Genomic DNA, 27,240 nt, shown 5'->3' on the forward strand with positions numbered 1-27,240 from the left:
CAGGCTGGCCGGCCCCAGGCGCTGGATGGTGTCACCTAGAAGCTCTTACAATGCCGACTGCGGGCAGCTGGGGCTGACATATCTTCAGTATTTCATCTTGCAGCTCGAATCTAGACTTTGAGCGACCACAGGGCAGGGCTAAAGCAGACAGAGAGGGTGCATTTTTCTTCCCTTAGTTCTGTTAAAAGCTGTCTAAATAAAGGAAAAAAAAAAAAGACAGACAACCCTTACCCCAGGGGCTCCGCTTCCTGCATCTCGCTACAAGAATAACACTTCTGTTGATGAAGATGTTGTCTACGTTGCTCCCAGAGGTGTCTTGTACACCTGTGAAAACATTGCTTGAGAAAGCTGGATTACGGCACCGGAGACGGGCTTGATCTCGTGAACCCTCCCTGGGCTCTCTTCTCCTCCCAGGGAGTTCCCCCGTGTCCTCCAGCTGGGCTGGTGGGAGAGCTGGGGATGGTGGGCTTGATGGAGAGGTCTTCTGCAGCCTCTGGGCCACCAGCAAACGCTGCTGGCTCAGGGATGGGGCTGACAGCCCTTTACTCAGCCCCCCTCCAGCTACGGGCTGCTGTGGTGGGGAGGTGACAAGGGACTCCACGGGTGGTGGCTTGCACCCAGAATCACAGAATCAACCAGGTTGGAAGAGCCCTCTGGGATCATCGAGTCCAACCATTGCCCTGACACCACCATGGCAACTAGACCATGGCACTAAGTGCCATGTCCAGGCTTTTCTTAAACCCCTCCAGAGATGGTGACTCCACCACCTCCCTGGGCAGTCCCTTCCAATGGCTAATGACCCTTGCTGAGAAGAAATGCTTCCTAATGTCCAACCTGAACCTCCCCTGGCGAAGCATGAGGCTGTGTCCTCTTGTCCTATCGCTAGTTGCCCGGGAGAAGAGGCCGACTCCCACTCTGCTACAACCTCCCTTCAGGTAGTTGTAGACTGCACTAAGGTCACCTCTGAGCCTCCTCTTCTCCAGGCTAAACACCCCCAGCTCCCTCAGCCGTTCCTCGTAGGTCAGACCCTCCAGACCCTTCACCAGCTTGGTCGCCCTCCTCTGGACTCGCTCTAACACCCGCGGTGCTGTCCTCAGGATGTCCTAAATGACAGACACATGCTTTTTGGTCCTGGTGACTACGTTGGCGTGGCTGGAGGGTAAAAATCGGGTTGGCATCCCTCTGCCCTGTGGTGTGGCCCTGCACTGGGGCTACCTGCCGCTGCGGGACACCCTCGTGGCTCGGCTCTTTCCCTTGTACGGGATGAAAGTGTTGCTGAGCACTGGAGCACTCGGTTCATGTATTTCCCAGGAGTTACAGGGTGCTGGAGCCCTGCTGAGCTGCTCAGCCCCTCCCCAGGGCTCCTCGCACCGCAGGGTGCTGAGCATCATAAACCCAAGGACCCCGGAGCGACTCCTCGCCCTTTTCAGCACTTAACCTCTCTCCATTTCCAAGTGGAAGCACTATCCCCACCCGGACCGGCTGCAAATGTACTGGCCAGAAACGCTAATTAGCGAGGCCTGATTGAGTTTGCTCAGCACAACGTCTAGACGTAAACTCTTCCGAGCTCGCGGAAAAGCCGAGGAAATCGATAGCAATCAGCTGGGATGTGGAGCGGGACGCGGAGCCGGGGCCGGGGCCGTAAGGAGAGGCATTAGCAAATGCAATTTTGCTCCTGGGCCCCCGGAGGGAATGCAATAAATCACCTGCTGCTGATGTCACCCAGCAAGTATTCGCCAGGATGGGGTTTATTTAAAAATTACAAGCTGGGAGGCGAGGGGGGATGTTGGCTCCCCGCCTTCCTGGGAGGGCTGGACTGGTGGAAAATGTATTGGAGGGTGGCTGAGCTGTGGTGGGTTACGGGGAAGGGACCAAGTGGAGCTGGGAGGGAGTTTTAATCTCCAGAAGCACTCCTGGGATGCTGCAGCCCAGAGCAACCTGAAGCCTCTTCTCCCGGGCAACCAGCGATAGGACAAGAGGACACAGCTTCAAGCTTCGCCAGGGGAGGGTCAGGTTGGACATTAGGAAGCATTTCTTCTCAGCAAGGGTCATTAGCCATTGGAAGGGGCTGCCCAGGGAGGTGGTGGAGTCACCATCTCTGGAGGTGTTTAAGAAAAGCCTGGACATGGCACTTAGTGCCATGTTCTAGTTGACATGGTGGTGTCAGGGCAACGGTTGGACTCAATGAGCCCAGAGGGCTCTTCCAACCTGACTGATTCTGTGATTCTGAGTTGCTTGTTACTCTGGAGCTGTTTTGGGTCTCGGTGGTCCAAACTTGAGCATCTTGAGGCATCGTGTGTTGATCCTGCTGTGCCTGGGGAAGGTAAACCCTAAAGTGAAGTCTGAGAGCCTAAATATCTCCCTAAACTTGGGCAGGATTCAGGTGATCAATAGCCTGAGGAGTCAGTGATGCTGGAGCATGGAGAGGGGCAACTTCAGAGGGGTGAGGGCTGCTGCTTGATCGGCGTCCTGGGAAATCTGGATGCCGGCGTATCGCATCCATCTGCTTTGCTTTCCTAAATGTCAAAGACACGCGGGCGCATCCCAGCGGGGTCCCGGCTCCTTGACACAGCCTCCGTGCCCAGCATCTCATCTGCAGGGCGGTGGGGTGATGGATGGGTGCTGAGCTCCTCCGAAAGGCCAAGGCACGGGGATAATGATTTTTCTCATCTCACCGCAACCTGCGGATAATGTATTCCCAGGCACGAAGCGGGAGGCTCCGCTCGGCCGTTCAAATCCCTCGCGCGTGTTTCGGAGCCAGACAGATCCTTAATTGTCCCAGGAGCTGGACACTGCACCAAGTAGGTCGATAACGTGCCATGGATGATGTCTGAGGTTGAGCCTTGGAGCTGCCAGCTCCAGGGGTACCTCCTCCCTCAGGGAGGGATGGAAGAAAGGGGACAGGGCTCAGCTTGACCCTTGGGGACTTCGCAGCAGAGCACAGGGCTCAGTTAAGGGTAATCAGCCCCCAGGTCAGCAGGTCAGTCCCTTCCTTGAGGAACCATCCCCATTTCCCTTCCAGCAGGTCTCTGTGGTGTTGGGGGGGAAGGAGCCAGCTTTTGGAGATCTCCTTGGCAGTTGGACTTGGTTGCAAGCCCACGGAAGACGGTTTGTTTCCAGTCTCTTTGGACCAGCTGGCAGCGAGGCGTCCATCCCAAAACAGCAATCTGGTGCTGTCAGGGTACGAGGAATCGCAGCCTTTTGGCATCAAACAAATGGCTTTGCACACAGCTTGTGTTCCGGCTCGGCCTCCCTTTTTTACCAGGCTGCAGGAGCACGGGGGTACCAGGCAGCTGGGTGAGCCGCAGCTGGTGCTCACCCCATCCACGCCGTGCAAGGCCAGCACGTTCTTACGAAGCTTCAACAGGTCTGAAAAATGGGCTCAAACCCTTTCCTGGCTCCATTTGTGCTGTGCTTTATCCCTTCGGGTTCCCTAAACAGCTTCCCTAGCAAAGCGTGTAACTGAAATCCCAGGGACAAGCAAAGTTCCCCAGGAATAAGGCTCACCTTTATTTTTTAAGCAGGATACAGAGAATAAAGCAGTGACTCCTCAAGCACCGAGTGTGTTTCAGGCACAGGGACCTGGGGGAGTCTGAGCCACAGCTGGACCAATTTTGGACCATTTTTGGGGGGGGGATTTGGGTTGAGGCTTCCTTAATGCACACAGGGGTAGCTCAGGATCCTTTCCCCACCGATGAGGCGTGGATGGCAGGTTGTGAACTAGCCCTGTCGCTTTTTGATGGGGAGCAGAGCCCAGCCCTGGCCTCCCCTGAACACTCCAAATTAAACACTGACCCGTTTGCAAGCCCAGCTCAACCATCTGCTTGTACCGAGGGGCTGGGGGGGTGTGGTGGTTTTGGGCTGCGATGTTGCATTTCTGTCTATCTGCAGTGGTTGGGGGAGAGTGGGGTTGCAAGGGCAGGGCAAGGGTGCTTGTGTCAGGATGAAGGTGCTTGTGTCGGGATGAAGGCGCTTGTGTCGGGATGCAGATGCCCTCACGATGTCCCTCGTCTCGCTGAGCGATGATGGTGCCTAAAAGCTTCTGTCTTCCCATCACCGGAGCGGCAGGGCTGGGGCAGAGGTCTCTGTTAGTGGGTGATGGATGGCGTGTGTCTCCCGTCTGTCCCCCCACCCGGCTCATCCATCACTTCTCCTGATGACAGCGGCCGTCACAGCGAGGGTGGCAGGGGTCCAGCCCTCCTCCCCCAGCCTGCCGCCTTGACACCGGGGTGAGGGGCTCGGAGCCACCTCGACTCACTGAAAGCCCAATGAGGCTTGAAAAACAAACTTTACTGGCAGGGCTCGCCCCGGGATGCGGGCGAGATGAATAACGCCGCTCGGGCGAGCAATTTGTAGGGCTTTGAAAAGCTGTCAGCCCGGGGAGGAGCGTGCCGTGATGGGTTCATCGGGGACTTCACCTTCCTCCGGCAGCGCCCCGGCTCTCGGCATCCCTTGATCATCCCCTCGCTGTGCTGGAGAGAGCCAGGAGCAAAAGGGGACCTGAGGCAAATGGCTTTGGGGTACTGCTGGCATAGCACTGATTTATTAGTTTACTGAAAGGTGATTTTTTTGAGGTGTGAAATGCATGTTCCTGGAGATGTGCTGCAAGGAATTGATATCCTCTCTCACAACGAAGGGAGCTGAGGCTGCCCAGCTGCACGGCTTGGTCCAAAAGTCCCCTTCTCCTCATGCTTCTCCCTGTCCAGGTGGAGATCTGGCATGGAAATGGGCTGGTGCAGGCTGGCAAGTCACGTTTTCTTTGCTAAAACGAAGAAAAATCTTCTCAGATGGAGAAGACGGATCCTCAAGAGGTTTTTTCAAGCTGCTTCTCGATTTGCTTTTCCATAGAGCACAAACTCTTTGGGTGCTCGGAGGAAAGCAGGCTGCTAAGCTCTAATTCCTGCAATTTAAGTCATCAATGTCCCTTTAAGTGTCAAATCACTGCCGTGATGAGAAAAGCAAATGGGCTTAAAAAGAGAAAATTGCTCCATTTTAAGAGGTTGCGGGGGGGGGGAGGAAATTGTGCTGGTGCCACCGATAAATATAGAAAGTGTAAAACTCTCCTGATGGAGCAGCCGAGGCGGTGCTGGGCTGCCAGCCCATTTAATTATTTGACAGGTGAATTGGGAGTTTTCTACATAAATGGAAGGAAAATGAATTTGGCAAATTTTTAGCTCGAAGGGATTCCCGGCCGGTGGCAACGGGGCTCCCTGGGGAAATCGGCTCGGAGTCTGCGTCCCTGTGTGCCGATGGGGGAGAGCATCCTCCCTCCCCGTGCCCCAAACCCACCCTGTGATCTCTAATGAGCTCCCGCAGGGTCCCCTCGAGGAAACAACTTGCTTAGAAATAATAATAATAAGAAGAATATATCAAGCTCAGCCTGAATTCAAGGAAAAATATCCCCTGGCCCCGTTGGTGCCTTGGAAATGGGAGCAGAGCAGTGGTGTCTGCCCGTAGACTTGGGGGTTACTGGATGAAACGATGAATAAACCAGTGTTTGCTTTCCCTGCATCACTTTGCTTCCTCTCGCTTTTGTTTTGCTGGAGAACAACTAAAGGGTTTTAACCGCTCGGGTTTTTTTTCCTTGGAGGGTGATTTGAACCCGCTGCACGAAGGTGTCGGGAAATACCCCTTGTGATACAGTTGGGTTTGCTTTGAAAAAACAAGCTGGGGCTGCCTGGGGCCGCCGGTGGAGCTGAAGTTCTCCAACCATATGGCTGTTTATTGAAGGGCTGGGTTGGGAGAGGAGCTTGCCAGAGCCTCGAGCCTCTGCGGGGGGGAGAATACGCTTGCTAGCTCCTGGAAATGGAAACCACGTGTGTGCGGGCTCCTTTCAGCTGGGAAGCTGATGGCTCTTCCTTGCCTTGTGCACCCACCTCTGGCTCATCCTAGAGGCTGTTTTTCAAGGGTGAGGGCTGCTCCATCAGTTGCTAATTGTACGTGTCATTCCACGGGGACTGTGCTCTCCTCCCATCCCACGCCAAGCAGCTCCAAAGCATCGCGGAGCAAAACCTCAGGAAGAAAAAGCATCCATGCCTGGACCCAGCAGGAGAACACCTCCCTGTGCTGCGTCAGCAACCAGGGGACGACCCCACGTGCCTTCCACCGGTGCAGGGAGCTGGTGTTGACGTGCAAAAGCCCTTGGCTTTGAAAGGGGCAGCATCCTGCTGCAGCTGCATCCCTGCCTGAAGGACCACCGTGCAGGGGATGCCCGTCGGTGCTGGGGATGCCCGTCGGTGCTTCTCTCCCACAGGTGGGAGCATGGGTCGGAGGAAGAAGAACGCTGATACTGTTTTAATCTTCCTTTTAAGCGTAATTGCGTTTGGCCGGCTCCCCCCAAGCTTGTTCCGGGCGATGCGTTTTTCCTGGCTAGATTGCTGTCCTTGTTTTGCTCACTGGAGACAGGCCGGGGCCTGTGTCATGCCAGCTATGCATTAACAGAGCCTCAAATGAGATTTCACAGCCTGCAATCTGATTAGCGCCGAGGCTCCGGTTGCTTTGGAGAGCGGGGCAGACAGGCGAGGAGCCGGGATGCTCGTGGGAGCGGAGCACAAACCCGTATGGATGTGGGGTGTCACACTGCACCCTAACACTCGGGGCTCGAGGGGACCGACACGCCTGGGGACATAGGGCACAGTGCAGCTGGGGTGCAACACACCTCCCAGCCCCAGAAAACCCTGAATTCAGGATGTTAAATTGTCCTTTGTGCAGCACGTTGGGAGCAAACTGGTCTGGGCGAAGCAGCTGCGTCCGCTCACCCATCAGCCGCCGAGTCCTTGCTGGGTTGCCTGTGGCTTTATAAGCCCATATTTGTGTAAAATCCCCTTCCCCGTCCCAGTTCCCCTGTGCCTGGAGGTGCATCCTTGCTCGCTGCCCGTGCCGGAGCCGATCAGCTGCTAGCTGCCTGCTCACCCCCGTTATCAGGAGATGCTCTGTGGTGTACCAGCACCTCTTTGCATGCTCTTCCATCCCAGAGCCCTGAGGTCCAGCCTTGAGAGGTGGCTGGATCTGCTAGGATGTCCCAAGGGACACCTGGGGACCCAGCATCCTCAGGCTGGCCCTACCTCGTGTTCAGACCCCCAAGAGCCCAGCACTGGAGTTGTAACCTGTTGCTTGTTTAAAGCCAAGTACATATTTTTCCCCCTCCTCCGGGCTGCCAGGGGAGGGGAAGCAGCTTGCCGGCGTTTAGCTGCCATAAGGAAGCTTGAAAGGAGCCTGGGGAGACATCACGTAGGAAAACTCACACCAGCCCTAGTCCATCTTCGCTCGTGGAGCCTACTATTATTTTATGAAGTCTCAAGAGGAGGATAAAGCTGCCACGTTCCCAACAGCCGCTCATAAATTGTCAGGGGCAGGGAGGAGCTCGGGGCTGCGAGCGTTCCCACCACAGAGGAGCAGAGCTTCGCTCCTGGATTTAGCTGGGGCTGGGGGGGCTTGTGCTTGCTACAAAGGGCCAGGAGGGTCCTAGTCCTTCCGTGGTAGGGCAGGGGCTGGTGTCTCCTGCAGAACAGTGATGTGTGGTCCCAGGGAGCACTGGCAGGGCTGTGAGTGGGGTTGAGGAGGTGAACACTGCAGGTACACAGCCCCAAGCGCTCACCTCTGCTCTTACGCTGTCCAACGCACCGGAGAAATCAAAATTCAAGGATCTTGCAAGCACCGACCTTCTGCAAAGGGGAAAACGCAGCTCCAGCCCCCATCTGTGGGCTGGGGATGGAGGAGCCCCTGCAATGCCATGCCTGGAGGTCCCTCCTGGCTCCCAGCCCGGGCTGTCTTCCCCGAACTAAACGCCGGGCTCTTGAGGCTATTTATGTCTTGTCAACCCCCAGCCAGAAGCAATTTAATCTTGGCTGAACGCTGCTGTAAAGGAGCTGCCGGAGCGCCAGTGCTTCTTACGAGATGATAAAGAGTTGATAGAAAAACAAATTACGATGATGGCAGCTCCGGCACCGTTAATCAACCTCCTCGCAGCATCGCGGTGTGAATAATTAATAGCCATCGTTAAGGATGTTTTAAGGGCAGCTTGGGGTTAAGGTGCTGCGTGGGATCGGGGCAGTGGATTGCGTGAGATGTTGGAGATGCTCTGCAGAAGTCGTGATGCTCCAAGGGACTTGAAAGTCTTTAAAACATCTGGTGTCCCCAGCTGAGACCCTTGGGGACACGGGGGCTTTATTCTTTTTCTCCAGCTCGGCAAGCCACAGGTTGCAAACTCCTGGATGAGAGCACTTGGCTTGGCAGGGATGGAGAAGATTTGCTTGAGTAAAAGAGCAGAAAAACAAGCGTGGGCTCTACCTGGAACCACAGGCACCTTCCCTTCTGGAAGAAATATCTGAATTTCCTCCTGGCTTTGAATAGCAACAGGGGGTTTTTTTTTGGTAGTTAATCACAACCTTGCTGAGGGTTTTGGGTACTGGTTGGCTGCAAAGCCTGGCATTGTTCACGCCTGCTATTTTTAAAATGTTTTGTTCTCCTGCTGAGTTTTACGTAGCTTAACCACTCATGAATTTTCTATTAAAACCCCTCGCTAATTATCGTGCTGGAAACATTGCTAGCGGTAAAACCTACTTCGTTTTTTTAGGGAGGTGGAAATATAAGTGGTGGGTAGGAAGGTATGTGCTAAAGAAACCTGCTTCTGTTATCAGGAGTGGGAAAGAAAACAGGGAAAATGCAAGAAAATGTCCCCAAAGAGTGAACTGGAGCTGTAAATAAGGGAGTGGTGTGGGACACTGACCCGGCGTCACAGCTTAGGGCCTGGGGTCCCCCGGAGCAGGGCTCCATCAGCGAGTTCGGAGGTGTCTGTGCAAGGCAAAGCGAGGTTGTTTCCCATCTCTGCCAGCTGGAATCCCTCTGGATTGGGGTTTTAGGGAGTATTTGGGGTGCAAATACTCAACCTCCAGAGCCGGAGCCTGGACAGATGCTTCCTTGCAAGGAGAGAGAGGTCTCCAGGGAGAGCATCCCTGCCCTGCCTGCTCCTTGCCTGCGAATCCAGCACCCTGCCTCTTGGAAGCCCCCAGCCACCCTTGCCCTCCCTCGATGATGCAGCTGTGTGTTGATACAGTCCAGGGGTCTTAAACCCAAATCTATCCTTTCCTCCCCCTTTCCCCAGCACCATCCCACAGTTTGCCCTCTTTGCCGATACTGGGATGGGCCAAAACCATGCTTTTTTTTTTCTTTAGGATAGTGTTTATACTCTTCCACACCCCCCCTTTTTCTTTTCCTCTCTGGAAAAGCCTTGGGAAGGTATCAGGGCTTGCCGTGCCATGCTTTTGGGGGTGCAGGGAGAGCTGGGGTGCTCGTGGGGGATGACTTGATGGGTAACATCCCACATCAGGTCAGGAAACCGTCATTTGCCCTCTCCATCAACGTTGCTGGGCGGGGGGATAATTGCCATGGAGCTGGGGTGGGATTGAGTCCATCCCCCCCATCTGCTCTGTAGGTTGGGGAATCCTCCCCCCCAATTTTTCTCCATGTTTCTGCTCCTTGGGTGGCTGCTTTCTGGCTGTCACGGGTGCTGAGCTGGTCCCCAGCACCCAGCCCCAAGCTCCAGCCACCTTCTGAGCTGACAGCAAAAAAATATAAGGAGGGGAAAAAGCTGATTTAAATGTTTTTCCAGGCTGCTGTTGGTCAGAGCACCCAGATTTCCATCCCCCAAGTGATCCTTAGGTTTGTGGTTGTTATCCCCCATGGTGGTGGGTCACCTCCCCGCTGCCGAGCCCATCACCGCTGCAGCCGGGCGGCCTCGGGAGAGACAAGGGAGAGGGCTTAGGAGGAACCAGCCCCTCATTACAGAGTTTGGAAGCAAAGCCACGTGTCGGAGGGGATTTGCAGGCAGCGGCTTTGAGAAGCCCCCAGGGTGGTTGTTGGGCTGGAGCTCTTGCTTCAACCCCAGGAGGTCAGAAGGATGCACGCAGGGTTTGCTTTTCAGGCTCTGAAGCGGTGCGGGGTGGGTTTTAACCCCTTGTAGGCAGAGCTTTACACAATATTAAGTGCATTAATGCTGCGTGCTGCCTGGGATGGTGGCATGGTGAGGATGCAGCTGGTGGGGGGGATGGCGCCGTCTCTCACTTGGATGGGGTGTGATGGGCACAGGGACAGTCCCCCCGTGGGTGAGGAGCGGCAGCTTGCGGCTCTGCTGCTCCTTATCACGTCAGCTGGTGGGAATTAATGAGCTGGGGTGGGGGGAGCTGCCGTGCTGTCCCCTTTTCCCCTCGGATTACGCTGAGATCCCCATTCCTGCTGAGTCCCTATAAATCGCAGAGATGCCTGGGCTGGCGAGAAGGGGAGCAGGGGGATGGCAGGGGCCAGAGGGGGGGTTGTTGGCAGGTCAGAGGGCCCTGGGGGAAATGGAGGTGCTTTAGGTGGTTAATCCCTGTTTTAGTGACCTGGTCTGGGGTCTCTGGTTGGACTGTGGTGTAGTTGGGACCACACTGAGTAGGGATGCTGGGCTGGTTTCACCCCATGCAGGATGCTCTCACACCGCTGGCCATCCTCCCAGCCAGCCTGGCACCCGTTGTGGCCCTGCCATGGGATGGTGACATCCCCAGTGCAGAGCTGCAACTGGGCCCTGGTTACAGGGAAGAGGCTGCTGTGATGGGGGTGGGCCAGGGGCATCATCACCCTGGCTTGTTCTCCCCCATCTGGGCTCTCAGCATTGAGCAAAGGTCTGGGGGAGCGGCTTGGGCGATGGAGATGTGCTGGGAACACCATCTCCCTGGCTTGTTCTCCTCCACCCAGGCTTTCAGCATTAAGCAGGGGTTGTGGGGACAAGTGTGGGGACAAGTATGGGTGATGGGGATGTGCTGGGACATCATGTCCCCCATCTGGGCTCTCAGCATTGAGCTGGGGCAGTGCGGACAAGGTTGGGTGATGGGGACGTGCCTGCAGCTTTGCCAGCTGCTCCCCACCCTGACACCCCTCCCGCTTGCTCCTGGCAGGTATCTGAGTCCCCCGCCGGGACAGAGGAGCCCAGGCACGCAGTGGGGGCTGGCGAGGGGCACGTGGCCCGAGTGGGAAAAGAAGCCATCACCGTCACCCTCCACGGTGCCAGCAACCTGCCGGCCACGCGGGAGGGCCGGGTGCCGTGGCCCTACGTCATCGTGTGAGTACCCAGCATCCGTGAAAGGGGGACAATGGGGACACAGCGAAAGGGTTTAAGAGCTGTCAACCTGTTATTAACTCTTTGTAAGTCCTGGAGAGGGGGGAAACCTCTTTAGCATCACCTCCGTGGGATGCTCGGGGTGGGGAGAGAAGCCGTGAGTCCTCGCTGAGATGAGGGAAGGAGGGGAACGAGGCGCTTTGGCTCGCTGGGATGTCAGGAAGAAAGCGTTCCTAATATTGAAAGTATAAAATGCTGTCAAAGGATCCACAGGGTAACGCTGCCTGGGTTTGGGGGTGACATCCCGATAAATAAAAGAGCGTTTTAATAAATAAAACAGGATGCTTGGGTAAGGAGAACGTGGCTCCTTGTGCATTATGCATGTGCCGGGGGAGTCAATTAGCCAGTCACGCTTTGGTCTGTGCTAAGAGGGAGGCCCTGCTGCTGCGAGGTGAGCCTGCGATCCCAAAGAGCCCTTCCCAGAGGCCTTCGGCACCGCTTCCGTGGAGAAGGGGGGAGGAAGGGGCCGTCCATGGGTTCAGAGCATCACCTGGCGCCCTGGGAGTGTGGTTTCTCCAGGGCACCTTCCCTGGGCAGGGCTGGACAGGCTGGTACCCAGGCGGGTGCGTTGATGCTGGGGCACAGGGAAGCAGGGCTGGGGTTTATCCATCGGGGAAAATCAGCAGCCAGGGTGGTGAAAGCCTGGAAATGTCTTTTCTGTAAGCGTGTAGAGCAAACTGTTGCTCGCTGGGTGTTTTGCAGTGTAGGAACCCTGAGCTCTGCGGTGAAGGGTGTCCCGAGGCCTGTTGGCACAGCACAGCGTGCCTTTCCTCCACGGTGCCCCGCGTCAGCCGCGTCGGACAGCCCTGAGGCTCCCTGGGCAGGAGGGATGTGGCTCTCCATCGTCAGATTTTTGGTAGCCGAGGGCTGGCTGGCACCTGCAGTCCTGTGGGAGCTGACCGGCACGTGGGCTGGCAGCCCCCACTGCCACCCCTTCCCCACCCTCCCCTTGCCAAAGACCCACTCTCCGCCCCGACAGCCCGAGTAACTCCACCGCAGGAGTTGTCTCTATTTCCATAAACCAATTATACCCAGATCATCTCAGGAGATTTAAACATCAATATCCTAAATGATAGCACGAGGGTGGCGTGTGATTGTTGCGTCTCTCTTTACATTCTGGTGCTGCTCCATCACCGCATTGCCATGGTAACGGGGAAGTGATGGAGGGGAGGGTGGTATTAGGGATGCAGGACACATGAGGGGCCTTTTAGTAACCATAGTGAGGGAGCCAAGGCAGAAGGGAATCAGTGATTGTTTTTTCAGGGCGCTTGCTTTTGAAGAAGAGTAACATGTTGCAGTTAAAAGGTGGGTTTTTACGGACGGGAAGGAGAAGCGGTCGGTGGATGTGCCAGTGGGGACCCGGTGGCAGCTGGTCCCCCCGAGAAGTGGCTGGGTACCACCAGCGGAGCCAGCCTGAACCCAAACTGCCAGCACCCAGAGCATCACCCCTAAAAACCAGGCGTTGGATGGGAGGAGGGGTGCGATACCGCTCGCCCCAGCCTTTTGTGGCTGTGCCCAGACGCCCGTGCATCAGCACCCCGCGGCGCTCCGTAGTTGTGTGCATCGCTCCCAGCGCTCCGTGCCTCGGATCGGGGCAGGGGAAAGGCTTGGCAGAATGAATCTGAAAGACTCTGAGCAGCAGAAGAATCATCCCGCTGGGCTTGGGCTCATCCCTGCCTCGGAGAAGATGGGGATGCTCCGATGGGGATGCTCCGGGGACCTGGCAGCGGCTTGGCTCTTCTCCTCATCCTCTGAACGCTGAGCAAATCCCCCCTCCTTGGTTTCAGGGGCACCCGTGGGTTTGCTCTGCACCTTCCTTTCTCTCCTGTGTGCTCACAGATAAATTGCTCCCGGACTGGCGTGATGCAGGGATGACCTTGGTGTGCAGGAGCCAAGTGTGCTGGCAATTAACGGCACAAAGCGCCTGGCTCCGGCCGCCTTCTCCTCTCCGTCGAGTACCGCGGGCGGGTGAAAGTACCTCTCGCTTCTTCTTTGCTGCTTTTCAGAGCTGAGATCGAAACTCAAGGTCGCTGCTGAATGCGCTGTCTGCTCGCAACCTGGGGGAGGGGGGATCCCGTATCTCCCTGCCTGCAGCTTCGCCCGTGCAGGCAGCGGTCCCGATCCTGGTGCAGATGGGATGCTCTGTCTGGGAAAGGGCTTAGGGTGTTCCCACCAGTGAAACATTTCAGCTCTGCATGGGGCAGTGATGTGCCCCAAAATAAACCAGGGGCTCAGCTGATAACCCCAGAGAAAGGGGGGGTCTTCACCCCAGCCACCCAGCTTAGGTGATGGTGGGATGAAGATGGCCCATCCCAGGGTTAGAGGGTCAGGAGCAAAGTAAAAATCATGTTTCTCAAAGGAAAAGGGAAATTATAATTATTCCTTTCTCATTCTGAATCTTTTCAGAAATTGCTCTTGCACCTCTGTGATTTCTTTATCTCTATTTATTTATCCAAACTGCACCTGATCCCCCCAGCTCAGCACCGAGCACGGCGGGGCTGTATGGCAGGGACAGCATCGCCTTCCCCGGGACCGGATTCTGCCTCTGCAGCCTGGGTAACACTTGGATTTCACTCCTGCAAACCCTGGCCCTGTTACATGGGCTTTTTCTTCTTTATCTTTTATCTTTATCTTTCATCGAAGCGGTGGGTGGCTGGTGCCATCCCCGCGGGGCAGAGTGAAGTGGGGACCCTCCCAGGCAAGGAGGGACGGGGTGCATCAGAGGAGCATCTCTTGGTCCAGCCCAGCCATGGCTTGCCCCAAGGGGTGCGATCCCATGGGCAGCTGCCTGCTCGCTGGACATCCCACCTCCTGCCCCTCCAGCGGGTCTGGAGCTGGCTGGGCTGAGGAGAAGACATCAAACCATTGCCACTCTCCACCATGCCTGCTGCCCCTGGCCTACTCGTTTGATTTTGAAGCACAGCCCCATGTGTTGTACTGTTGTGTGGGGGATTTTCCCCCCCCTTCCCCACTTCACACCTCTTTTTGAATGCTCTCTCGTCCTTAGGCAAGTCTATAATGAAGGGGGCCCAGAGCAGCCAGTTCTCACCCTCCTCCCACCCGCCCCCAGCCCAGGTCTGGCTTCATTCGGACTCCGAGCACGTTGCTGGTAGAGCAATCCCCCACAGAGCTCATTACTGGAGAGCCGATTTTCTTCCAGCCCCTCCATAATGGTGCCAGCCCGATGTTAATTCCCACCTGCCAGAGCCGGCCGGCTTGGCTCCATCCCTGCAAGATGCAGGTGGGTTTCACCGGTGGGGAAGGGGACATGTGGGCTAAGGGAGAGGAGCGTGGCTGAGGGTCCGTTAGACCAGTCTCTCCAGCAACAAGAGGGCATGGAGGTCTTGCGAGCGTGGAGCATCCTCCCATCAGGCTCTTACCTCTGGGATGAACCTGCTTGGTCCCACCACTACCTGGAGCTCATGCTACAGCTGGAAGGAGCTTTATCATCTCCTTTCCCCCAGAGATGGGGTCTCCACCTCCCAGGGGGTGACAAAGTGTTACCATCTGCTCTCTGTCACCGCAGTGCTCCGGTAACCTCTCCCTAAGAGCCACACTGGCTCTGCTCCAGCAAGAGCTTTCCTGGAGGAGCCAGCACCCGAAAATTTATCATCTTAATATCCAGAGCAACGCATTGACAGGGCTGGGGCATCTACGTCACGTTGGCCTGACGCCACGTCACTGTCCCCCCTTGCTGCATGGTCCATGATGGAGAAGGCTTGAGGTCACCACATCACCAGGTGGTGGGACACTGCCACGGTCTCAGGACTCCCAGGAAAACATCAAGTGTCTCGCTGGGCAGAGGAGACCCCCCAAAAGATCTGCCAGCCCCCCTAATAGCAGGGGGGGGGCATTATTATCCTTAACCAAGCTCGTGAGTAATTGATGATTGATTAATAAAAGTGGGAGGAACAACCCCAAAACAGCGCTGATGGTGATGGCCCTGCACCAGCACGGGTGAAGAATTGCCCAGGGCTGTAGCCGCTACCTCCGCAGTAATTATTGTTCAGCCTTGTTATGTGTGGGGTTTAATGATGGCTGGTCGTTAACATTCAATCTTCTCTCTCCTTTCCCAGCAAGCTCCTCCCTGTCCCTTCATCAATACAGCCGGATAATTAGCCTCTGGGGTCTGAAAGGGCCTTTTGGATAAAAGGGGCTGCAAACCCCATCACTGGGGGCTCGGTAGGATCCAGCAGCCGGGAGTAAAACCAGCTGTGGACCCCCAGAGCTTTGCTAAGGGTGGTGGGAGGGTGTGCTGGCCGCTGTTAGCTGCACTGAGCGGGGTCAGTGCTCATCCCTGCTGACCCATTCCCCTTCCTCACCCACCAACCAGCCTGCTTTGCCTCCCTTTTCCTCCCAGTAAGACCAGCAGAGGCGATGAGCAGAAGGCAGGGGCGACCCGTCCATCCTCGGTGCCCACCCACACGCCCACCTGGGAGGAGGAGGTGACGGTGGAACTGGATGCTGAAGATGCGGGCTGGGCAGGTGAGAGCATCGGAGGACCTTGGGGACAGGGATGCCAGGGACTGGGACGTCAGTCTTGTCTCTCTGAAGGGTTAATCTGGGGATATTAGAGAGCCTCAGCTCTGAAGGACCCCCAGATAGAGGGTGGCCACGATGGGGACAACCTGTGTCCCGAGCGGCTGCGGTGCCTCGTGCTTCAGGGTAGGACCTGGAGGGATGTGCCCCCAGACATGGGGCTGCAGGTGACAATGCTGAGCTCTGGGCATCCCCCAAAGCACCCCATGGGAATCGGCATCGGGGGGGAGCACCCTAAATCTTTCACCTTGTGTCGGTTGGACCCACATCATGACACCGTTACTGCCCGCGCAGGGCTGCTCAGTCTGTAATTGCAATAACCCTCATGGCATTAGGGGCTGGGATTTGCTTCTAATCAGACCTTTGCAAAACAAACTGTGGGAGCTAATCTTCGCGTCGTGCCTAATCTCATTAGGCCCCGACCTTAATGATATCGAGAAGCTTTCAATGTACTTTGGACCTGCCCTGTGTGGTACTGAGATGTGGGGAGACCCAATGGCACCTCCAGATGCTCGGAGGTGTTCATCCCCCATGTGTTCAGACCAGAGCTGTCGTTTCCATGTGCAGCTGCACCTTTTCTTGCCCAAAAATATGGTTTCCATCCTTTTCTTGACCAGAAATGTGGTTTCCATTGGTGAGGCCACCGATCTATCATCAGTGACGACAAGCAGAAAAGCTGCTTGTCTCTTGCTCAACCCCAGAACATTTTCCCTGGTGCTCTTTCCGCAAAGGGCTGGAGAGAAAAGCCAAAATTTCCATATAAAGCAAACTCTTGCTGGTCCATCATCTTCATTTTTGGGGCATCACCAGGTTGGCCAAGCAGGAGTTAAGGCAGGTGCCTTGGCACAGCCATTAAGCTGGGGGAAGGGAAGCCCAAGTCTTGATGGCAGCATAAAGAGAGGGCGGTTTTCCCTTCCATCAGCTCCTTTTTTATTTTTTTTTGATAAAAGGCTCCTGCTCGTGCTCGTCAACTAAATTGCAGCTTTGCTTTAAGTTTAAGCTGGGGGTGGCAGTGCCTGTGGAGGTGATGCTGCTGTGTCGGGGGATAGGTGAGGACCGGGCACCCCGAGAGGGCAGATGCCATGGTGGCAAGTGGGCTGTGGGCTGACCCCAGGGCAGGGAGGGCTCGGGGCAGCTGAGTGGGGTGGGCTGGAGCCAGGGAGGTAGATTAGGTGGATTCAGTGGGAAATCTTGGCTTCTTAAATGAGCATTTGAGCAACGTTGGTGCCAGTTGCTCATCGGCTTCATGTTCTTGGGGATGCCCGGGACATGCTCTCAGGGGCTCCTTGGGATGCATGTGTGCATATAAACCCAGGGTTTATACACAGGGGGGTTATAAATCCCCTGCCCACCCCACCAGGACCTGCGAGGGGAAGGGGCTGCTGAAAAGGACTTGATCCCCCTATCGCCTCTGTCCCTTCTTCACCCAGACCTTCCCCAAACCTCTCCCCATCCCTTCATCTGCCCTCCCCTTCCCCAAACCCTACGGCTGGCCTCGCTCCTCCTGACAGCCGCCCCTCTCCCTTCCAGCCCTGACTCTCACCGTGGCAGACAAAGCCACCAAGGAGGCCTTGGGGACCTTCCAGCTGCCCGTGCGGCACCTCCAGCCCTTCCAGCCCCACCATTGCAGGCTGGTGCTGGTAGGTACGGCTCCTGCCCCTCCATCCCGCTGCTTCTAGCTCCGATTTTCACCCCAGCTGTAGTTTGGGGGTTGTGGGCAAAGGGAGCCTTGTGTAACGATGTAATCCCAGTGGGAAACTTGAAATTGGCAAGTCGGGGAAGGAGCTCAAAGAGGCTTGTGAGCAAAGAGCTGCCCGGGCTCCCTGCGAGGTGGGAACAAGGCAGGCGTTGTGCTGGGCTTTTTTTTTTCATCTCCGGTGGGAAAACATGGAGGAAAAGCAATGGAATGGCAAGCTGGGAAGTGCTTTGGCTCTCAGCGTCCTGGGGAAGGAGATGCAAGACCAAGCTGTGTCCTGCAGCAGCCATAGGTCAGCGGGTTCATTAAACAGGGGCTGCTGTGCGTTAATTAATGAAGGCAGGTACCCAGCCCTGGAAAAAAGATGCTTCCCAAGCCCCTCGGTGGGGATTTCTCTGTGCCGACACATTAACAGTCCCAGGGATTTGGCTGATAGCTCCCTGTACAGCTGAGACCTGGCAAACTTACTTAATAATTCCCCCCAATAATTCCCCCATTTGTTCTGGCTGGCAGAAATGAGTTTCCTCTTCCCTGCGCAGAGATGGGGAGCGATTAAATATTTAAATGCAGAAGGATTTATTATATTGATCTTTTTGGGGAAAGACTCCGGGGTACAGTGAGCTTTAATTATCAGTCGGTGCTTTATTGCCAACAACGGGCTGTCTGCACGCCCAGCGCCAGCGTTTGGTGGCCTTGACCTTTCCTTCTCCCATGGTTCGCTCTCCCCTGTGAACAGCCGAGGACGCGGGAGCCTGCGGGGATGGCCCTGAATGTCACCATCATCCGCAAAGGGAGCTTCATCCCTCGCTGCCACGGATTGAGCTACGTGGCCTTGGAGGTGAGAGGTGGCCCTGGGGACAGGAGGTGGCAGGGGGTGGTTTGTAGGGTGGCCCAGAGCATCTCAAGGAGGATGCTGCTGCACATTGCCTCCTGCTCTGGCAGCTGTGGATGGTGTTTCCCCCCACCCCACCATTGCTGACCCTTCACTATGACCCCCCATCTCCCAGGTGCTGCTGCGGGGGCTGTCAGCCCCCCTGGCCACCCCTCCCGGAGCCCTCGTTGCCGTGGCCAGAGTTGTGTCCAACGTTCAGGAGTACAAGTGAGTGACGGCCATGGGGGGTGGTCGGTGACATGGGTTGTGGGTGCTGGGCTTGGGACAACCTGAGTGCCATCGCCCACTCCTGCGGTGCTTGGCTTGCCGGGGGCAGGCACGACCCTCCGTGTGCTGACCCTCCCCGTTTCCATCGCCTCTCAGGCACCGCATGGAGAAGCATCCCATTACCTGGCCCACCATCAACCCAACCACCATCCCATTCCCGGACCCTCCAGCAGCAGCTTTCAGCATCGCCCGAGCCCCCAGCCGCGGCTGCCCACAGGTACGAGGCTGAGCGCACCTGCGGTGATGCAGGGGTCTGGCAGCATCCATCCCACGTGGGTACTGATGAGCATCCCTCCTTCCCCAGGGGAGCTGAGCACCCCGCACGGGGCAAAGCTCTGGGGGCAACGCGATGCTTTGAGCATCAAAGACACGATCCCCACATCCGCAGCACAGGCGGCTCCTCCTTTGTGCCTTTATCCTCCATTTTTCCCCCTGCTCTGCTCACGCCTCTGGCTCGAGTGCTGCCTTTCGAAGGCAGAGACCTGCTCCTCCCCAGCGCTCAAGTACCACCGTACTTCTTCAAAACAGCTGTTGCCAGGGAAACGTGATTTCAGCACGCGGCATCGCTGGCGAGCGGGAGGAAGGGCCACGCTTTTGTTCCCCAGCCCTGCCAAAAATTGATGGGGAAGGGAGATGCAGGGGACTGGAGGGATGCTGGCACGAGGAGGAGGTGTGATGGGGCCGAGCCAGGAGCCAGCGTGAAGCTGCTGCCCCTCAAAACTAGAGCTGCTCCATCCCTTCACCTCCGAAAAGTGCCAGCTGAACGCGTGGCGAGGGCAGATGGCCAGCTGCCCTGAAAAGCTGGATCCAGCTGGTCCCAGAGCACATGTTTCTCCATCTCCATCCTTCCCCCTCAGTGCATTGAATTTTTATCCTCTCAGAGCATAACTCCCTGTATCGACATGTTCAGGGAGCCCATAAATAAAATATTACTTCGAGGGGGGCGGCCGAATACCAAGTCGCCCAGTGAATTATCATAAAAATCGCTAGCGCGTTTCATTCATTACAATAATTGTTGGTTTATTGCCTCCCCCCTTCTCCCTGGGTTATTCTTTGCAGGTGAGAGGCAGGGGGGATGCCGGGGACCCTCTGCCTTGGGTCTGCACCTGCTTTGGGCCCCCCCAGCAAGGGGTCTGGGGTGCAGGCTGCCCACGCCAGCTCTGGAGTAGGTATTAGGAGAAGAATCCCCGTCCGCTTGTCCCCACGTTATCTCCCCCCCACCATCTCTTTGCTCCAGGGTGCAGCACCCCGAGGCTGCGCTTTCCCAGCCCAAGCAGGGATATTTCTCTCCTCTAAAGGCCAAAAGCAGCCAAAACGCTTTTCCTTTGGGTTCAGGTGGATAAATACACACACAAATCCCACGAAGTCGTGGGGCCCAGGCTCTGGGCAAGCCCAAGCCAAACCCCACAGCCCCAAGCACAGGCAGCAGTGCCAGCGCGGAGCCATGGGAGCCCAGCGCGGGAGGACGAGTGATTAAACCCGGCCATCTGGCCTGCGTGCATGCTGCTGCCTCCTCCTCCTCCTCCTCCTCCCCTCCGCGCCCACATGGCTCTGTCTGTCTTTGCACACCGCGGAGGATGCACGGACAGAGCTGCGTAACGCCCATGCGCTCTCTTTCCCCCCATCTCCTGCCTCAGTTTCCCCATCTGTAGGCCACAGTTCAGTCCCAGGAAGGATGAACTTCTAAAGCTCAGCGGTGCCTGGGGGGAAAGGTTAGGGGAATGCTGGAAAGAGGAGAAGAGAGCGTTCCTGCTCTGGTTCCAGAGGTTAACGGCTTTCCCCGAGCGAGCTCCTGCGCGGGCTAATCGGATTCGCACATTCTGCCAGCCCAGCGTGTCCTCTCGCCTGTCGGTTCCCATCAGCGTCTGCAGGCAACAGCGCTTGGGTTCACCTTCAGCAGGGCAGCTCCTGCACCCCTCCTACTTAGGGGGTTTTTGGGTTCCTGGGTGGTTAACCCTTCCTTTCCTGGCCAGGGCTTCTGGAGACATGGGCTTCCTGGCTATGAGTTAGCTAAGAGCTGCACAGAGCATTGGGTGCTCTCCTTGGGTGCTCTCGTTGGGCCAACAGCCCCTTTCTCACCCAAATGGATGGGTTTAGACATGCTGGTGGCAACGGCAAACCCGTAGGGTGGAAGGTTGGGCACCGGGCTGTGCCTCCTACAGAAAGCCACGCCGTGCCTGCCCTCCCAGCACCAAGCTCAAGCCATCGTGGTGTTGGTTCCCTCCAAGATAAATCTTTTGGGCTCTTTCCCTTGGGAAACCTTCAGCTTAACCAGCTTCTCTGGAGCTTCTTGCTCTCTTTTGGGGTCTGCACCATCCAGCCAGGCAGCTGTGAGGTCCCGGGCGTGACCCCATCGCTTGGGAGGGCAGCAGAGATGCTGAGAGCTTGGCCACCTCTGCCTCTGCTCGTGCCAATGGTGCTGCCTTTGAACCAACCTTGGGGAGATGAGCTGGGACAGCCAAGGAGGATGAAGGAGTGTCCTTCCTCCTCCTCCTCCCCGTCCCCTTTGTTGTGTTGCTCCAGGTGGCCCTTGGCAGAGGCGGTTGTTGTGCCAAGACGTCTGCCCAAATCAGTGCATCGGCTCTGACGCCCCAGCGCAGAGCGTCCATCTGTCCCGCCGAGCCGGTGGGAGACAGCCTGGCCCCGGCCAGCGCTGCTGTGCCCCCCTCCCAGCCGCCCAAAATCGGGGGGGGGGAAATCAGGAACATCCTGAGGAGCCATGTGGGCTTGGGACCTCTGACAATTGGGGTCAAATTAACAATATGCTCCCGCGTTTGACTTTTTCCCTTCCCCGCTGAGTCAAAAACGGCACCATCTCGCGGCGCCTTGTACAGGTCGATGCCAGGAAAAGCAACCGGAGGCGGCGTTTGGTGTTTTTTAGGAGATTTTCCCCCCAAATTGGGCTTTCTGAGGCTGATGAAACAGCCCCGTGGGCTGGGACGCAGGCGGTGAGCGCTGGGGAAGGGGAGGAGAGGCTGGAAGGGGCTGAGCTGGACCTGGCTGCTAGGAGCTGCCCTCATCCGTGCGGGTTTTCCCTAAGGATTTACAGGCACCGACTGGGCTCCCCGCAGTCAAAGCAAGCTGCATCCCAGCTAAAAATCCCCATCCCTGCCTGATGCAGCCCATCGTGGAGGTATTTTTGGACTCTGAAGCATCCCAGCCCTGCACTCCCCTTGCTAACAGCCCCGCGGGGCTGGGTAATGCACCGCTGCGGCTCTCCGAGGTGCGTAATGCCCATTAGCATCCCCAAACGTGAGCAGAGGGAGACCTTCCTCCCCCTCCCAGCTCCTCCTCCCACCGCTGCGAAGAGCAGAAATGTGCTGATGCAGAAAAGCTCCTCGGCAGCTCGTCCCCGCTGGGCGATGCCGGCCAAGGGGATGGAATAACAGCATTAAAAATGAGCCGCTGTCAATAATTGCGTGGCGGTGGGAAGGGCTGACCTTTGGAGAGCGAAGGGGAGCAGTCGGTGGTGGGGAGGGACCGATGCCATTTCCAACGACAGCTCACGGCTCCGGGGACAAACACGGTGCCCGCTGTTCAATGTCTGTTGGGCAACCCAGAGCTGGAGCTTGGGAAAGGGTTTTCCCATGATGTACGGACCCCGAAAGGCTGCTTGCAGGCTTGTGTATCATCACAAACCCCTTTCCCAAGCACCAGCCCTGGGTTTCCCGACAGATACCAAAAGGCTTATCCCAAAAGTCAGCACAGCTCATCCTCCAGCTCTGCCCATCGGGTTTTTAAGCATGGTCCATGTGCTGTTTTCCTCCTCTGGCTCCAAGAGAGGGAAGCTGCTGGCAGGGATTATCTGGAGAAGCTTGAAAACCCAGTGAAAACCAGTTCAAGCAACTGGGATTTGGGGTTGCTTTTGAGCCAGGGATGGGATGCAGCTGAGCAGGTTGTGTTTTTCTTTACCCCCACCTCCTGTCTCCCTCCTACCTGTCTGCTTATTTCTCTCTAGAGAGAGAACATACCTGAAGGCTAATTTCCCTGTTGTCTCCTAAGATGTCCCGACCGGCCGGGCCCCCGGAGCAGCCCACCTGGGACACCTCCTTCCTCTTCCAAGGTCAAGACGTGGCCACAATCTTCTCCGAAGACACTGCCCTGGTGATCGAATATTATCCGTCCGAAGCCAGTGAGTCTGGGGAACCCCACCGAGGATGCTCTCCCTGGTCCCCGGCTTTGGCTGGAGGCACGTCCTGGGCTGCCGTGCCCCCAGCCTGTCTCCCCTTCCCCAGTGTGGGATGCTCCGGGCACCCTCGTTCCCGTGGGATACTCGGTGCTGCCCCTCACCAGCCGTGTTTTCCGGGAGCTGGCGGCGCAGAGCGGTGGGTTACGTGTGGATGGTCTGGCCGTTCAGGTGAGCTGGGTGATGGTACCTATGGGTGATGGTACCTCTAGGTGATGGTAGCTACAGCTGCTGGCACGGTGGGAGGGATCTCTGCGTCTGGGTGGGCAGCCTGGTGCAGAACTCTTGAGCATCCCGTGGGAAACCAGGGTCCCTGCTCCGAACCGCAGCCCTGAGCTCCTGGATGGCATCTGGGTAACGCCAAAGCCACCAAGAGCCCTGGTAGGAACCCAGAGGCCAGCGCGGGCTGTGACACTTCCTCTGCCTCCCCAGGGCACGGACCTGCGAACCACGTCTGGGGCCATCCCGACCGTGGGGCTCTGCCTGCAGCTCCTTCGATCGGAGGTGAGATGCTGGGGACGGCGAGCCCCGAGGCAGGGAGGGATGGGGACAGGGCAAGAGAGGGCTCTTTAGAGCTGCCACCCTCTCTCCAAACCTCTCAGGTGGGAATCAGCTGGGCTGGATCTGAGTTTTATCCCTTGTGCTTGTTGTCTCTGGAAAAAGCAGCATCGTTCTTGTCCTCGCGCATCCATCGCTTTCCCAGGGCTTTCGGCACGTGCTCATAGCCCCGGGAAATCCCGGCTGGAGGCAGGGCATGGGCAGGGTGTTTGGGAGAGGCTGGTGGCCCTCTCCGTGCCAAGAAGGACCAAGCTGGTTAACCACGGTGACAAATATCCAGCTGCCTTCATCCTTCAGCGTTTGTGGTCCCCGGGGATGTCACAGCAGGGAGGGAATGTGGCGTGAGGGCAAGAACCCCGCTAGCCCTTGGCTCTGGGACCAGCCCTTGGGCAGGTCAGGATGCGGCCACAAGCCCCATCGATCTAACTACTGCAGCAGCCAGCCTCTGCTTCTATCTACCAAAACAAAATCCTCTCCACAAAGTGAATTTGGGACAGGTCTGGATGCTGCGCTGGTGGCCGCATCCCCCCCTGTCCCCAGGGAGCCACGGCAGGCCGGGGGCCGGCTGGTGGGGGTCTTTGGAGCGATTGCCCAAGGGGGTCAGCAAAAAGGGGTCTGCGTGTGATGAATTATTCACACGGGTGTCACTAAGTGCAGAATTAATCCTTTCGCTTCCAGCTGGCTGCTGCACTAAATTATCACTCGCAGTCATGCGGGAAAATGCTGCGGAATTCATTTAGCTGATTATTGTTTTGATCTGGGAGCTGGGATTTTTTTTTTTCCTCCCTCTTCCTCTCCCTTTCCCCTCTCCAGCCCTGCCTTCCTTAATATATGTAAGAATTGGGAGTGGAAACAAAAAGCAGGAGAGCCAGAGCCTGCCTCGGGCTCCGTGTCTGGTTAATTCACCCGACGGCAGCCGGGGCAGACAGACCTGGAGCGATGGAAATCAATGAGCGAGCCTCTGCGGAGCAGGGTGAGGGCAGGTTCGGCTCCTCCCGGCTTTGCTGAGGCTCTTCTTTCTTGCCTGGAGGTCAGGATTTCCTGAGGAAGACGCTGGCTGTGATCCCCAGCACCCCAAAACACGCAGGCAGGGGAGCTGCTGCTGTGGCTGCAGGGGCAGAGCCTCTCCTCTCCCCCTTTGGGCAACCCCAGGCTTCAAGGGGTGCTTGAAGGTTGATTTCTAAGTCCTCAGCTCATGGATTAGTCCTGAGCTTGGCTTTGGGACAGCAAGAAGGGGCCAAATGGGGGCCAAGAGGCAAAGACGCTCAATACAAGACGGATACTGACCTGGTGAGGCATCAGGGCAGCCTTTGTACCAGGGTTGTCCCGGGGTGCGAGGACCCCCACATCCCTGCCCGTCCCTGGGGTGCGAGGAGCCCCACATCCCTGCCCATCCTGGGGTGCGAGGAGCCCCACATCCCTGCCCATCCTGGGGTGCGAGGAGCCCCACATCCCTGCCCATCCCTGGGTGCAAGGAGCCCCACATCCCTGCCCATCCTGGGGTAGAAGGAGCCCCACTTCCCTGCCCATCCTGGGGTGCGAGGAGCCCCACATCCCTGCCCGTCCTTCCCTGTGCTCTCACCCCCCAGCTCTCCCCAGCCAGATGGCAAAAGAGAACAGCCTCACCGAGCTCATCTCATTTCTTTTCTTATTTTTTAATGTAATGTAGAGAGCTGAAAATGCATAACCTAGATCGGTTGGGCTTTTTATAACGACCAACAGCTAAATAAACCCTGGGCCATCTGTACTCCCCAGCGCACTCGGAGCCGGGTGTAAATCCTCCGTGGCCTCTGTGGGGATTTCACCGACTTCTACCAGGGTCTGGCTGCTCCGGAGCTTGGCTTCGGATGGGCACATCAACCCTCCGTGCTGGGAAAATATCCTCAGTGCCAGGGTGTTCTAGGGATAAGGGACTCCCCATAAATAAAACTCGTCCCCCAGTGTTTTCGCAGGGTCTCAAAACCCTGCTACGTTTTTAGTAGCCCCAGGGAAAGGGGTTGAAGCAGCTGCTTTATTAAAAGCCTGGACACCAGGGATGAGCAAACAGGAGTCGCGTTATCCCAGAGAAAGGTCCACAAGGGCAGCGCTGGGTTACAGCCCCCCTTGTAAAGGCACCGAGACCCCCAGGTTTGCCCCCACCCAGCCCGTTTTCCTCCCCTGCCTTCATCCCCCTTCGCTCTCGCTTCGGAGCCCAAAGGAGAACAAAAGACTTTGATCATCTCGGGGAGACAAAGAAATCAAAGACTTCAGCAAAATGCTGACGGTTTAGCAAATCAAAGCTGGCGCTGAAAAACTGTTGCAGGGGGAAAAACCTGCAGCTGACTCCATCCGCCTCCATACGGGCTTGTGGCTCGAGGCAGGGCTCTTGCTTTCCCTTCGCTCCTCTTTTTCCCCCCCAAATTTAGTGTCTCACCCAGGAAAGATGAGTCTGACCATGTGCAAATCCATGCGTAGGGTCTGCAGGATGGGGTTCCCAGTGTGCCCAGGGGATGCTGAGCCCCATTCAAATACACGCTGGAGGCATCTTTATTCCTAAAGGGTTTATTTATTGCCCCTGTTTATTAACCAGCCCTGGTTTATGCATCATTTTGGCACACCCTCACCTTGCTCAACGCATTAACTCGGCACTTGGGACCTCTGAGGTCACCTCAAGCCTCTGCCACCCCACTTTGCTGAGTGCCCTTGGTCACGTCACACAAGCTGGGGTCTGGGGAAGCACAGGCATGTGGTGAAAGCCTCTGAAATAAAGGGAATAGCTCGTGCTGGTTTTTTTCTAGGAAAGGGGAAAAGAAAAATCAACAGGCTGGCTATATCCTTGCTTAAACAGCCTTAATTTATGTAATTGCTGCCATTTAAAACCGGCAGCAGATCGGTGCCTGCCGTAAATTGTCACAGTGCCGGGGTGGAACTTGTCACCGTGTCAGCCCGGCGATCAAACCCCTTTTGGGCTGGCAAAGAAAAATAATGGATTTACAAATTGGTTGGGAAGGGGAGAATCGCTGGGTGTTTGCTGTTATTTCAGCCTGGCTGGCTGGGTTTGTCCTCCACGACCACCAAAACGGGGTTTTTAACCCCAAATCATGTCGCAGGGGGTGAAAGGCTTGTTTTGGGGAAGCTTTTGGGGCAGCTGAGCTCCTGCTTGCCAGCTCTTGATTGACAGCTGTCCATCAAACCCATTACAAGAGGCGTTAACGGCGTCGTTGCCGACCGGGAGCATCGTTAGCCGCGGAGAGCAGAGCCCAGCGAGGAATTAAATAATAAAACCAAGTAGGGAATGTCTTTGTTAAGGAGAATTTGTTGGGTTCCGGTCCCGGGGGAGCGTTCAGGGCAGCGCTAATTGAATTAAGAGCACATGCACTCCGGCGAGCAGCTCCGCGGCGGGCGAGGGCGGCGGGGCCGGGCTGGCCATCGCTGCGGCGCGGCGGGTAGCAGCTGTACGCCGGGGCCGGTAATTGCGAGCAGAGCTTAAACTGTTGCATTTTGCATGATGCCGTTCCCCAAGGAAGGGGAGAGCGGTGGGGCAGGGGGGTGTCTTCACCCCGGCTTTGATGCTGGAGGAGGTCGGGGCCGGCGGCGTAATGAAAGGCGGCGGCACAGGGGACGGTGATGCTGATGGTGTTAATGAGGCGGAGATGAGGAAGGGCACGGGGACGCCTCCGGACACCTCCCTGCTGCAGAGGAAGGCGGGGGGGGGGGGGATGCTCGCTGCCCTCGTTAGCCACCCTAACGAGGCGAGGCCAAGCGCAGGCACGGAGTAATACCCGCAGCCCATTTGGAGAGGGCACGCAGCCTGATTGCTCGGCTGGCGAAGCGAAGGGAGCATCTGCGAGGTGGGAAGGCAGGGGGGGAGCTGAGGATTTGCCAGGTCACGGTCGTCAGCTCTCACCGTGCGAGATGCCACGCGGTGAAATAAATGGGTGCCAGGGCGCTGTGCCTCGATGCAAGGAGCC

At 56.9% G+C, this 27,240-nt stretch overlaps 1 protein-coding gene across 1 annotated transcript in view; it reads left to right on the forward strand.

Annotated features, from left to right (window-relative positions):
• CCDC33 (coiled-coil domain containing 33) overlaps positions 1–27,240 on the forward strand; it is a 43,787-nt gene that overhangs the window by 2,734 nt on the left and 13,813 nt on the right. Inside the window, exons 4-12 of the mRNA XM_068410739.1 lie at positions 10,932–11,095; positions 15,513–15,637; positions 17,222–17,331; positions 18,124–18,225; positions 18,395–18,486; positions 18,643–18,763; positions 22,549–22,678; positions 22,782–22,903; positions 23,165–23,236. Coding sequence (XP_068266840.1) covers positions 10,932–11,095; positions 15,513–15,637; positions 17,222–17,331; positions 18,124–18,225; positions 18,395–18,486; positions 18,643–18,763; positions 22,549–22,678; positions 22,782–22,903; positions 23,165–23,236 — 1,038 coding nt within the window. The remainder of the gene's footprint in view (positions 1–10,931; positions 11,096–15,512; positions 15,638–17,221; positions 17,332–18,123; positions 18,226–18,394; positions 18,487–18,642; positions 18,764–22,548; positions 22,679–22,781; positions 22,904–23,164; positions 23,237–27,240) is intronic.

Source organism: Nyctibius grandis, chromosome 11 (genome assembly GCF_013368605.1).
Source record: "Nyctibius grandis isolate bNycGra1 chromosome 11, bNycGra1.pri, whole genome shotgun sequence".
Lineage (NCBI taxonomy): Eukaryota > Metazoa > Chordata > Aves > Nyctibiiformes > Nyctibiidae > Nyctibius > Nyctibius grandis.